Consider the following 14235-nt stretch of genomic DNA (forward strand, 5'->3'; position numbering starts at 1 on the left):
ATGGAGAGTGACATCTTAGGGTCCTGAATTTAAGGAAAGGTAACTTCGACGGTATGAGGTGTGAATTGGCTAGAATAGACTGGCAGAGGATACTTAAAGGGTTGACGGTGGATAAGCAATGGCAAACATTTAAAGATCACGTGGATGAACTTCAGCAATTGTACATCCCTGTCTGGAGTAAAAATAAAATGGGGAAGGTGGCTCAACCATGGCTAACAAGGGAAATTAAGGATAGTGTTAAAACCAAGGAAGAGGCACATAAATTGGCTAGAAAAAGCAACAAACCTGAGGACTGGGAGAAATTTAGAATTCAACAGAGGAGGACTAAGGGAACATAAAAATTAAGAGGGGGAAAATAGAGTAAGGGAGAGGAAGCTTGCAGAGAACCTAAAAACTGACTGCAAAAGCTTCTATAAATATGTGAAGAGCAAGAGATTAATAAAGACAAACGTAAGTCCCTTGCAGTCGGATTCAGGTGAATTTATAATGGGGAACAAAGAAATGGCAGACCAATTGAATACTTCGGTTCTGTCTTCACAAAGGAAGATACAAGTAACCTTCCGAATGTACTAGGGGACATTGGGTCTTGTAAGAAGGAAGAACTGAAAGATATCCTTATTGGGGGGAAATTGTGCTAGGGAAATTGATGGGATTAAAGGCCGATAAATCCCCGGGGCCTGATAGTCTGCATCCCAGAGTACTTAAGGAAGTGGCCCTAGAAATAGTGGATGCATTGGTGATCATTTTCCAACAGTCAATCAACTCTGGATCAGTTCCTATGGACTGGAGGGTAGCTAATGTAACACCACTTTTTAAAAAAGGAGGGAGAGAGAAAACGGGTAATTATAGACTGGTTAGCCTGACTGACATCAGTAGTGGGGAAAATGTTGGAATCAATCATTAAGGATGAAATAGCAGCGTATTTGGAAAGCAGTGACAGGATCGGTCCAAGTCAGCATGGATTTATGAAAGGGAAATCATGTTAGACAAATCTTCTAGAATTTTGTGAGGATGTAACTAGTAGAGTGGACAAGGGAGAACCAGTGGATGTGGTGTATTTGGACTGTCAAAAGGCTTTTGACAAGGTCCCACACAAGAGATTGGTGTGCAGAATCAAAGCGCATGGTATTGGGGGTAATGTACTGACGTGGATAGAGAACTAGTTGGCAGACAGGAAGCAAAGAGTAGGATTAATCGGGTCCTTTTCAGAATGGCAGGCAGTGACTAGTGGGGTGCCACAGGGCTCAGTGCTGGGACCCCAGCTCTTTACAATATACATTAACGATTTGGACGAAGGAATTGAATGTAATATCTCCAAGTTTGTGGATGACACTAAACTGGGTGGCGGTGTGAGCTGTGAGGAGGATGTTAAGAGGCTGCAGGGTGACTTGGACAGGTTAGGTGAGTGGGCAAATACATGGCAGATGCAGTATAATGTGGATAAATGTGAGGTTATCCATTTTGGGGGCAAAAATACGAAGGCAGAATATTACCTGAGTGGCAGCAGATTAGGAAAAGGGGAGGTGCAACGAGACCTGGGTGTCATGGTTCATCAGTCATTGAAAGTTGGCATGCAGGTACAGCAGGCGGTGAAGAAGGCAAATGACATGTTGGCCTTCACAGTGAGAGAATTTGAGTATAGGAGCAGAGCGATCTTACGCAGTTGTACAAGGCCTTGATTGAATATTGTGTACAGTTTTGGGCTCCTAATCTGAGGAAGGACATTCTTGTTATTGAGGGAGTGCAGCGAAGGTTCACCAGACTAATTCCCGGGATGGCAGGACTGACATATGAAGAAAGACTGGATCGACTAGGCTTATATTCACTGAAATTTAGAAGAATGAGAGGGGATCTTATAGAAACATATAAAATTCTAATGGGACTGGACAGGTTAGCTTCAGGAAGAATGTTCCCGATGTTGGGGAAGTCCAGAACCAGGGCTCATGGTCTAAGGATAAGGTGTAAGCCATTTATGACCGAGATGAGGAGAAACTTCTTCACTCAGAGAGGTGTGAACCTGTGGAATTGTCTCCGACAGAAAGTTGTTGAGGCCAGTTCGTTAGATATATTCAAAAGGGAGTTAGATATGGCCCTTACGGCTAAAGGGATCAAGGGGTATGGAGAGAAAGCAGTAATGGGGTACTGAAGTCGCATGATCAGCCATGATCTTAGTGAATGATGGTGCAGGCTCGATGGGCCGAATGGCCTACTCTTGCACCTATTTTCTATGTTTCTATGTACCGGGCATCCACTTGCAGAATCTTGCGATTGTGGTCGCAAACGAGTTGTACATTGAGGTACCGGAAGTCCTTGCATTTTCTGAATTGCTCTGCAGCCTGTTGGAGTGCTGTGAGAGCTACATGGGTGCAGTCAATGACCCTCTGGACCCTGGGGAAGCTCGCAACGTGCAGAAGTGCAATCTGGCGCTCCAATTGCTTCTCCCTGGTCCAAGGAAAGGAGATTTAGTTGGCCCTCCTTTACAGAGCATCTGTGACCTCCAGTATCCGCTGTGTGGGCTGCAAACTGCAAAATGTTGCAGATGTCCACAGAGGCAGCTTGGAAGGAGCCAGTGCCATAAAAGTTGAGGACCTTCGATACCACGCTCAGGGCTGTCCCCACCCGTGTCTGTGGCTCCAATGCTGCCTGCAGCAGATTACAGAGCTCAGTGACGACGTCCTTCCTGAATCTCAGTTTGTGCAGGCACTGATCATTCATCTGAGTGTATGAGAATTGATCGCGGAAGACCCCTTCATGATATGGCCTCTTGAACGCACACCTGTGTGGCCGCCTTGCTATGGAAGGTGGCTCATTGGCTGCTCCCTGCTGTTGTTCTGCCTCCTCCAGCTCTGCTGCTGCTGCTGCTGCCCAGCATCTGGCTCTTGCTGCAGGCTGCTGCTGCTCAGCATCTGCCTCTGCTGCAGGCGGCCTCCTGGGCTGCTCGCCCATTATCTGATGGGGGGTCGGCGTACCTGACTCTCATCCTTGGGGGATGCCGTTGCTGAGGGCCTTCGTGTGGCACCTCTTTTGCCTTCCCTCTGCAACCATCTCCCTGGCCCTCTCCATATTGGGCCACATTGATGCCTGCGGCCCTTACCTGCTGCCTCTGCAGCTGTTGCCCCGGGTGCTGCCTTCCCCTCCATGCCTCGGCAGCACGCACAATGTGCAGGAGGCGTTGGCCTGCAAGCATTGCCCCCATCTCAAAGACCTCCACAAGCACCGACTCCTCGAAGTGGCCTCCCTTCTGCAGGTGGAAGGTGCCTCCAGCACTCGCAAGTCAGTGTGCACTCTAGCCTTGCACTGCTAGTCAAACAACGTGAAAAGGTCACCGACACAAAATCCACTGAAATCACCAAACCCTTTAAGGCACTCCGGCGGTGTGCATCAGCAAGTATGCATCACCCAAAAGAAACAACTCTTGGCACCGCCCAGTGGTCTGACTAGTTTTGAAGGGCAATGGGGCTTACAGCCCGGAACCTCGGTGGTGCGCGCAATGATGATGCACTTAGGAGTGCTGCCCATCACCGCTGCGGAAGTGGGAAAGAGGTGCGGTGATACACACCGCCGCAAAACCACATCAGGGCAATAGCGATATTGGCGGCCTTTTAACAAGAACTCGGCGGCCACTGCACTCTGCAGCGTGGCCACTGATTTGAGGTGCTAAATGGCCTTAAGGAAAGGGGCAATTTCGGCCCCTAGATTTCTTGGGTTTTCCTTTCGTGTGTGTGCTTTTGCTGCAGAGAGTTCATGTTAACCCTAGATGTTTCAATACTTATTTATCTGTAACCATGACTAGGGTCAGTATTTGGAACTTGTTATGGTGTGGGTTTTTTCTTTCTGTTTTATTGGCTTCTATAGTTTAAACTATATTTTGATTGTTTTGAAAATCTTGAAGTAAAAGGATTAAAAACTGATGTGAGAAATCCCAGCATCACAGGAAATGAATTGTTGTTTTTCTTTCTTCAGGATTTCTCAGAGTTCTCCAAGTCTAGTGCAGTGAGTACGACACATACAGTTTGCTCTATTATTATAGTAGCTTTCCTCAGATAAACTACTAATTAATTCCATTACATTAAAATCAGGAACCCATTTTTTGACTCCAATCAAAGGCCGGAATTTTCTGGAAGAAGGCGTGTTGGGTGCGGGGGTGCGGAACTGCAATGTGGTCGGGTAACCTGGCAGTCCAGGTGTCCCTCTGTAATGTATTTGCTTCATGGGTTCTTCACTTAAAAATTCATAGCAACACATTGCTATTAAGAACTAGTTGGTTTATTAACAAACATTTAACATTCACACTACATATTACCAGTTCATCCACTAGGATCACAACTGCATACCTCATTGTGGATGACCTAGACTCAATTGACTCGGTATTTATTGAGTCTTGTGAACATCACGTGACTGGCTGAGCCACTCACAATGCAACAGCTCTACAAACCTGTGCACATACTCACAAGTGCATAAATTACACCCTCAGCCCTTGACGACTTTAATGGCAGGGCATGATTTGCATGTCAGGCCTCGGTTTTCTACCTGCAGCCAGTCAGATTGTGAGGCCGGCTGACTGCAGGCGGATAGGCCTGCAACTGCACAGAGCAAAAGGGGAGAGTTCGAGGTAGGGCCGGGCCGAGCAATGGACCGGCGAGGGTGTGTGCGCGGAAAACCGGGGACAGGGCAATGGATCAGAGGGTGGGGGGAGAGAGGATCGGGAGCTAGGCAATGCATCAGGTGGGTGGGGACGGGTGGTGAGAGAATCAACGGCTGGAGAATTGATCGGTGGGGTGGGTGGTCGGCCATCGATTTGAGATCGAGCCATGCCATTATAAGGATCGGAGGGGTGGGAGGTCGGGCCGAGAGGACCGGAGATCATGCTGGGAGATTCATCAGGGCGGGGTGGGGGAGCTGGTGGGAAGAGAGAAGATCGTGGCCAGTCACCGGAGAATCATGGCCGGCCTCAGCATCATCGTTGTGGGGAAGGCCTGGGGATGCTGGGGAGGCGTGTGGTGATTGGAGACCTGGGGAGAAGATGCCTGGGAAAGCGATCCCCGGACATCATAACCCGCCCATCCCATCCCATTCCCCCCTCACCCCCACTCCGACCATAGAGGGTGGGTTAGGTACGGTCCCTACATCCGGGTGGTAGATAAAGTCACTTACCTCCTGGATCCAGCAGTCCCTGTCTTGCTTTAAATGCCTGGGTTCACAAATTGTATGAATCTCAGTCCACATGCATTTGAAAACAAACTAGAGGTTAAAAAAGAGGGTGCCTGCCTCATTATAATATTAAAGTAACGTTCCGCCCACTGAGAGCAGGTTAATCGCCCGCCGCTGTCCCGCCTTTGTTAAAAACAGGAGTGGCCGGAATGGAGGAGGGATGAGGTCGGGAATCCTATTTTTAACAAATTAACTACCGCCACACTCCAAACCCACCCCGTTTTTTTTGGTTATAATTCCCTCCATAGTGTCTGAGTCAGGGAATTAGGACTGGGCATTAACATGCTCAAGCTTAGGATACCTCTGTTAGAAGCCTACTGCTGAGTTGCAACTTTGGGGGGGATTGCCATGGGCTTGGGGGACATGAAAAGACTCAAGTGTAGGAGATAAATGAGCTTTTACTCTTTAATATACTTAGTGACACCTCTCCGGGGCACTGCTGGTTAGTAGTGATGTGGATAATGCCAAATGAAGAAATAAGAAAAGATTACCTATCTCGTTTGATTTTCTTTGTTCTTCAGCAGATGTTCTTTACACACTGCACTCCCTCCCAGGAATACACCTGGGTCGAGCAGGAAGTGGAGTGGCTGCCGACTTTTAGTGGAATGGCCGCTGCTAGCCCAATTGACCTCCCGAGTTTTCCGGGCAGTACCCCAATCCCCACCTTATGGCTCTGCTGCTGTCAATCCATCTTAAGCGCATCATCACAGAGCGCAACGCCGATCTAACCCTCCCCCCCACGGCGAAATTTACCTCGGAAAATCTTCGGCCCGCCCGGCGGTGCCAAAACCTGTTTTTTTCCCGGTGGTCCAGTGAGACTGTGGCCTTCTGCAGCGGCAGTGCGGCTTCCCTTAAAGGGGAGGGCGCACTGTCGCTGCCGCAATGTTTTTGTTTGTCGACCCCACAATTATGCCCCCCTGTTCGGCCGCGCCGCCAACAGGCAGCCTGGCATCATCTCTTGGGTGCCAGGCCACAGGCCCAGCCGAAACCCTCCCTGCTGACCCAGTCGGCCGAAGTTTTAAAATCGCGAAGGCTCTCCCCTTTAAGTGAAGGGGGGAGCCGCAGTGACATCGTGTCGGTGACTCTGCTCCACTCACAAATTCCGCCCCTCAGATGCAATCTTTGCCCTCTCAGATGTAGTCACCACCCCTATTATGTGTGCAATAAAGGTACAAACTGAGTACTGTTTAACTAAACAAGGTACAACCTTACTTCTGCTTTATTACGGCCCAAACAGCCTGACTCACAAAATGGCTGGCCTTTTATACCAGAGCAGCACCATGTGCGTACTGCTTAGTGGCCTCCAACAATGACACCATCTGGTGGCTACAAACAGCATGTATATACATGACAATACCCTCCTCTGAGATCTTATCACAGTCTTTCACAGGTTGAGATGGTCCGGTGCTTTACGTTCCCGGGTTGACCGTCTCAGTTCGATTCCGGCCTTGGGTAAATGTGCGGGGTCTGTTGTGGCTGGTGGCTGGATGGCTGATTTGTTGGGGGTGGTAGTGGCCATGTCAGGAATTGCAAGTCTATTTTTATTGAACAAGTCCGTGATGGAAATTCCGGGTTCACTGATGACCCTTGAGTCCACTGAAGGCTGCTGGTAGGTTGGTTGGTCATTGACGGTTTCTTTGTCTGACTGCTCTGGCTTGTCTCTATGCCTCAGCTTTGTTTGATCCATGTGTTTCCTGCAAGTTTGCCCATTCTTGAGCTTAATAACAAATACTCTGTTGCCCTCCTTGGCCATGACTATACCAGCGATCCATTTGGGACCCTGACCATAATTCATCACATATACAGGATCATTAACAGAAATCTCACATGACACTGTTGCGCGATCGTGGTACCCTTGTTGACTGTCTTCTGGAATTCAACATGATTATTTAAATCCGGGTATACTAGAGATTACTTGGTCTTGACCTCTTTTCATCATGAGTTCAGCAGGCGAGACCCCTGTGAGTATGTGGGGTCTTGTCCTGTAACTCAGCAGTATACAAGACAAGCGGATCTGCAGTGACCCTTGGGTTACTCTCCTCATTCTTTGCTTGATAATTTGTACTGCACGTTCTGCTTGCCCATTGGACGCAGGCTTGAACGGTGCTGACCTTACATGTTTTATGTCGTTAAGCTTTACAAACTCCTGAAACTCCTGACTGGTGAAGCACAGTCGCTCACCACTATGTCAGGCAGACCATGTGTCACGAACAGGACTTTGAGATTCTCTATGGTTGCCGTGGACGTACTGGATGAGATGATTATGCATTCTATCCACTTCGAATAAGCATCCACCACCACTAAAAACATCTTGCCCAGGAAGGGACCTGCAAAATCTACATGGATCCTAGACCAAGATTTGGATGGCCATGACCACAGACTCAGCGGCGATTCCGCTGGTGCTTTGTTGAGCTGCATGCAGGTGTTGCACTGATGCATGCATGCTTCCAGCTCAGAATCAATTCCTGGCCACCATACATGGGACCTGGCGATGGCCTTCATCATCACTATACCGGGATGTGTGCTGTGTAACTCACGCACAAACTTCTCTCTCTCTTTCTCAGGCATTACAACTCGATTGCCCCACAATATGCAATCTGCTTGAATAGACAGTTCGTCCTTGCGACGAATGTATGGTTTGGCCTCCTCGAACATTTGCTTAGGTATGGCAGACCAATCCCCTTTGAGGATGCAACCCTTTACCACTGATAATATCGGGTCCTGGCTGGTCCAGGTCTTAACTTGTTGAGCCGTGACAGGGGTACCTTCACTCTCAAAAGCATCCATGATTAACATTAAATCTGCCGGTTGTGGTGTTTCCACCTCCGGTGTGGGCAACGGCAACCGGCTCAAAGCATCGGCACAATTCTCTGTGCCAGGTCTGCGGTGAATGACATAATCAAAGGCAGATAATGTCAGCACCCACCTTCGGATGTGGGATGAAGCGTTGGTATTGATACCTTTGCTCTCGGCAAACAACTAAATGAGCGGCTTGTGATCGGTCTCTAATTCAAACCTCAGACCGAACAGGTATTAATGCATCCTTTTAACACTGTACACACACGCTAAAGCTTCTTTTCCACCATACTATAGGCTCTTTCTGCTTTAGACAAACTTTTGGAGCCATACGCGACAGGTTGAAGTTTCCCCGACTCATTGGCTTGTTGCAACCAATTCCATATGACGATGCATCACAGGACAAAACTAAACATTTACATGGGTCATAATGTACCTCGAGCAAAACAGATAGGTGGCTTTCTCGAAATCTCTGTCTTGCAATGTGCCCCACACCCAGTTGTTGCCTTTTCTCAATAGCATGTGCAGTGGTTCAAGTAAGGTGCTCAATTTAGGTAGGAAGTTACCAAAGTAGTTGAGTAGACCCAGGAACAAACGCAGCTCCGTCACATTCTGCGGCTTGGGTGCATTCTTGATGGCTTTGGTTTTCACGTCAGTAGGTCTGATTTTCCTCCTGAGGAATTCGACCTCTGGTGCCATGAAGACACACTTCGAGCGCTTAAGTCTGAGTCCCACTCTGTCCAAACACAGTAGAACCTCTTCCAGGTTGTTCAGATGTTCCTTGGAGTCACGACCGATGATCAGGATGTCATCTTTTAACACGACGGTTCTGGGAACGGACTTCAGTAGACTTTCCATATTCCTCTGGAATATTGCTGCAGCCGAGCGAATTCCAAACGGACACCTGTGGTAAATAAACAGTCCTTTGTGCATGTTAATGCATGTAAGTCTCTTCGACGTCTCGACCAACTTCTGCATCATATAGGCCAACGTCAAGTCCAGTTTTGTGAACAACTTCCCTCTGGCTAGCGTCGCAAACAAGTCATCAGCCTTCGGTAATGGGTATTGATCTTGTTTCGAAACCATGTTGATCGTAGCCTTGTAGTTTCCACAGATTCTGACTGTGCCATCACTTTTCAGCACAGGAACAATGGGGCTGGCCCATTCATAAAATTTGACCAGTGATATGATCCCTTCACACTGGAGTCTGTCCAGTTCAATTTCGACCTTCTCCCTCATCATATACGGCACTGCCCGAGCTTTATGATGGACGGGTTTTGCATCTGAGTTCACGTGAATCTGCACCTTGGCTCCCGTGAAGTTGTCGATACCCGGTTCGAACAGCGAGGGGAACTTGCTCAATACTTGGGCACATGTATCTTCCTCCAATGACAACGCCTTTATGTTGTTCCAGTCGCATCTGATTTTCTCCAACCAACTCCTGCCGAGCAGCGTTGGGCCATTGCCTGGAACAATCCACAGTGGTAACTCGTGAATCGCACCGTTATACGACACATTAATTTGTGCACTGCCAATCACCTTTATCAGTTCTTTGGTGTACATGCACAGCTTGGCGTTAACAGGGCTCAGTCTGGGCCTCACAGTCTTACTAAATGGGCCACAACTTATTAAATGCCCTCTCGTTCATGATCGATTGACTCGCCCCTGTGTCCAGTTCCATCGATACCGGTATCCCGTTAAACTTCACATTAATCAAAATTAGTTTACTCTTGGTTATGAAAGAGTACAGTCCATACACTTCCTCCTCTGGCATCTCAGATTGCGTATCCGGATCCGCGCTAGTCTGTCTCTCATCCTCCACGTGGTGTGTCGCAGCTCACTTGCTCATCTGCGGACACTTGCGCTGGAGATGCCCCACTCTCAGACAGCCTTTGCAACTATATTGCTTAAATCGTCACTGCTGGTGCCGATGATTTCCCCCACAACGCCAACACGGAGAAGTCAGATACATTCCCGCTGGCGGACTTTGGGCAGCCACTGGTTTTGCGAACGCAGCCGATAGGCCCTGCCATGTGCCGCTCTGCCGAACGCCGAATCAATCGCATTTACAGTACTTGCTGAGGTTCAGTTCTTCACCAATATTTGCTTTAAACTCCTGTCCATCGTCGTACATGATTGAGCGATCTGGATGGCCCTTTTTAAATCCAACTCTTTCACCACCAGAAGTTTGCGCAGGATCACCTCGTGGTTGATACCGATAACAAAGAAGTCCCACAGCATGTCTGCCAATACTGTCCCGAACTTGCACGGTCCTGCTGGACATCTCAGGTCGGCAACGAATTCTGCCGCGTTTTGGCCCTCCGATTGAACGTGTGTATAAAACCTGTATCTCGAGATGATGATGCCATCATCTGGCTTGAGGTGCTCCCGTACCAATGTACACAACTCCTCGTATGTTTTCACTGTTGGATCACTAGGCATGAATAGATTCTTTATCAGACCGTAGATCTTTGAACCACGGCGCCGATCTGCATCGTCGACCCCCTTTATTTTGTTGGCCACAAAGTACTCGTTCAAACGGCTCACAAAGTCTGCCCAATCTTCTCCCTCCACGAATCGCTCTCAACATCCAATCGTGCTCATTTTGCAAACAAAGTTCTTGTATTCTCGTCGCCAAATGTTATGTATGCAATAAAGGTACAAACTGAGTACTGTTTAACTAAGCAAGTACAACCTTGCTTCTGCTTTATTACGGCCCAACGTGCCTGACTCACAAAATGGCTGACCTTTTATACCAGAGCAGCACCATGTGGGTAAAACAAAAAATCACAAAGCCAAATGTTGCTCAAGAGGCGACCTGAAACGCAGCCATGGTAAAAACCATCGCAATCCCATTTCAGGCAAGGGGCAATTTCTACCCCGTTATATTATAAGCTTTTTTCTTTCTGTTTTATTGGCCTCTATAATTGAAATTATATTTTGACTGTTATGAAAATCTGGAAGTAAAAGGATTAAAAACTGATGTGAGAAATCCCAGCATCACAGGAAATGATTTGTTATTTTGGTTTCTTCAGGATGTTTCCGAGCTCTCCAAATCTAGTGCAGTGAGTACAACACATACAGTTTGCTCTATTATTATAGTATCTTTCCTGAGGCAAACTATTTATTAATTCCAGTACATGAAAGAAATCAGGAACCCACTTTCTGAACCCAATCGAAGGCCGGAATTTTCTGGAGGAAGGCGTGTTGGGTGTAAGCGTGGGGGTGCTCCAATGTGGTCAGGAAACCTGGGAGGCCGGATTTCCTGCAGGTCCTACTGACTATAACGGCAGGGCATGACTTGTATGTGGGGTTTCGATTTCCCTCCTGCAGCCGCACAAAGCAGACAGGAATAGTTCGCGTGAGAGCTGGGCTGGGCAGTGCATCGACGAGGGGGTGGGGGGTGGGGGCGGGAGATGAGCGAGGTCTGGTGACCAGGCAATGGATCAGAGTGTGGGGGAGAGTAGGCAGGGGGCCTGGCAATGGTTTTGGGGGGATGGGGGCCGAGCAGTGGATCGGTGCGCGGGGGGAGGGGGGCGTGGCGGGGTAGAGGATCAGGAGCGGGAGAAACGATTTGTGGGGTGGGTGGTCAGCCAGCAATTGGGGATCGGGTATTGCCGTTAAAAGAATCGGGGGGAGATCAGTCAGAGATGCGGGGCCGAGAGAGGATCGGGGATACAGCCGGGGAAAGCATCGGCGGGGAGGTCAGGCAGGCAAGTAGGGTGTGGGGGTCAGCAGGAGAGAAATTATCGGGGCGGCCACCGGTGGCTGCTCCTCAGTATCATCACTGGGGGAATGCCTAGGGGTGCGGGAAAGGCCTGGGGAGGTAGATCGGTGACTTCGGCAGGCGGAGGCCTGGGAAGGTGATCCGCGGACCTCTCTTCCCCCTAACCCATCCCCGATCTCCAATCGTGGGGGGTGGGTTAAGTAGAGTCCCTGGATCCAGGAGGTAGGTATAAAGCCGGAAGTAGGCGGGACCAGGTCTGGAATCCCATTTTTAACAATGTAACTACCCATACGTTCCAAATCCACCTGTTGTTTTTCGGTTAAAATTCCCCCCAAGTGTCTGAGTTATTCCGAATGTTTAATATATTTGGGAATGGAGCAGAGATTTGGGGTAGTAGGCATTGTCCAGTGATTTGTAAACACTGCCCAACAAAGGGAGAAAATTGGTGGAAAATGGAAGAGAAAAGTTATTGGCTGTCTGAGATAGTAACAAAGAAAGTAGGATACAGTAATAAAGAATACCCTTCTTGATTAAAGCATTGATGTTCTGAGCGTGTGTTTCATAGAAACATAGAAAATAGATGCAGGAGTAGGCCATTCGGCTCTTCGAGCCTGCACCAACATTCAATATGATCATGGCTGATCATGCAACTTCAGTACCCCATTCCTGCTTTCTCTCCATACCCCTTGATTCCTTTAGCCGGAAGGACCACATCTAACTCCCTTTTGAATATATCTAACGAACTGGCCTCAACAACTTTCTGTGGTAGAAAATTCCACAGGTTCACAATTCTCTGAGTGAAGAAGTTTCTCCTCATCTCGGTCCTAAATGACTTACCCCTTATCCTGTGACCCCTGGTTCTGGACTTCCCCAACATCAGGAACATTCTTCCTGCATCTAACTGTCATGTATGTAACCATCATGCAACAGTAATCTTCATGTAACTGTAACATTCATGCAACTCCTGTACACTGCACGTATACCCTAGAAATGCACACCCTGACCACAGGGGGTGAACTTGTGGAAGACACTCCTCACCTGGGTTTCCAACTATAAAAGGGGAGGTCCCACCCAGGGTCAGCACTCCTTGGTCCTGGGAATAAATGTTAAGGTCACGTAGTGACTGTGTCACAGTACATGCCTCGTGTGAGTTTGTAGTACAGTGCAGGAACATCACACATGGCGACGAGAAACGGGAATCAGTAAACCACGAGGATGGCCACCGGTAGCACAGGGAAACGTTACTGTGTGGGTGAGGACTGGGACGACTTCATGGAAAGACTCCAGCAGAGCTTTGTCACGAAGGACTGGCTGGGAGCGACAGTGGCTGACAAGCGGAGAGCGCATCTACTGACCAGCTGCGGACCACAGACGTATGCGCTGATGAAAGACCTGCTCGCACCCCAAAAGCCAGCGGACAAGTCCTTTGAAGAGCTCAGCCAGCTGATCAGTGAGCATCTCAAGCCGGCAAGTAGCGTACACATGGCCCGGCACTGGTTCTACACACACCGGCATCGGGAGGGACAATACGTCTCGGACTTCGTTGCAGACCTGCGGCGCTTGGCCAGTCTCTGTAAGTTCACAGACGCCTGCAGGGGAGAAATGTTAAGGGACTTTTTCATTGAGGGCATTAATCATGCCAGGATTTTCAGGAAGCTCATAGAGGCCAAGAACTTGACTTTAGAAGGGGCGGCGTTGATAGCTCAGACCTTCATGGCAGGGGAAGAGGAGACCAAGCTAATTTACGCGCGCAGCCCTGGTCCCAACGTGGTGATGGACCAGGGAGTTAACATTGTGAACACGGCTAGGGACCCTGCAGGCAGGCAAGGGCATTTCGAAACCACCCAGGCAGCAACAGACTCTAGGGTGGGCCCGCAACAGGGACAATGGAAAGGGGATCGACAATTCACGCCATCTCGAGGAACAATGCGTCCCGCGATGGGACCATTAACACCCACCATCAGAGTGCTTAGAAACAACCAAATGGGCAATCAGAGAGGAATGCCTGGTAACAGTCCCTTTGTTAACAACAATCTCAGCTCATGCTGGAGATAAAGGGGTTGACATACTGCGAAAAGCTGCAGGTTCCAGCAGTATAGCTGTAGGATTTGTAATGTCAGTGGACACTTGGCCAGGATGTGCAAAAAGGCTGTAGCGAGGCTAATCTGCGAGACAGAGGAACCAGACGAGGGGTCTGCAATGCAGAATGATGCCTGCGGAAAAGCCATGGATGCTGAAGTTCAGCGGGTTCACGTGGCTGACGTCCACAACTCATACACTAAAACGCCATCCATGATGATGAAAGTTTTATTGAATGGCATCCCGGTGTGCTTGGAGCTGGATACGGGAGCTAGCCAGTCACTCATGAGCACCCAACAATTTGAGAGACTATGGCCACACAGAGCTAGCAGGCCCAAACTGGAATGCATTGAGACGCAGCTACGGACATACACCAGAGATCATCCCAGTGATAGGCAGTGCAAACTTGATGGTAACACATA

General features: G+C 48.9%; 1 protein-coding gene across 50 annotated transcripts in view; it reads left to right on the forward strand.

Annotated features, from left to right (window-relative positions):
- LOC139232545 (heat shock protein DDB_G0288861-like) overlaps positions 1–14235 on the forward strand; it is a 990854-nt gene that overhangs the window by 552799 nt on the left and 423820 nt on the right. For 45 of the 50 annotated variants that reach the window (XM_070862910.1, XM_070862948.1, XM_070862943.1 and 42 more), the window contains 2 exons: positions 3964–3993; positions 11043–11072. The exons of 2 other annotated variants lie outside the window; for them this stretch is intronic. In XM_070862910.1, the coding sequence (XP_070719011.1) occupies positions 3964–3993; positions 11043–11072 (60 nt within the window). The remainder of the gene's footprint in view (positions 1–3963; positions 3994–11042; positions 11073–14235) is intronic. 3 more of the 50 variants (XM_070862919.1, XM_070862954.1, XM_070862936.1) reach the window with 1 other exon arrangement.

This window comes from Pristiophorus japonicus, chromosome 20, assembly GCF_044704955.1.
Source record: "Pristiophorus japonicus isolate sPriJap1 chromosome 20, sPriJap1.hap1, whole genome shotgun sequence".
Classification (NCBI taxonomy): domain Eukaryota; kingdom Metazoa; phylum Chordata; class Chondrichthyes; family Pristiophoridae; genus Pristiophorus; species Pristiophorus japonicus.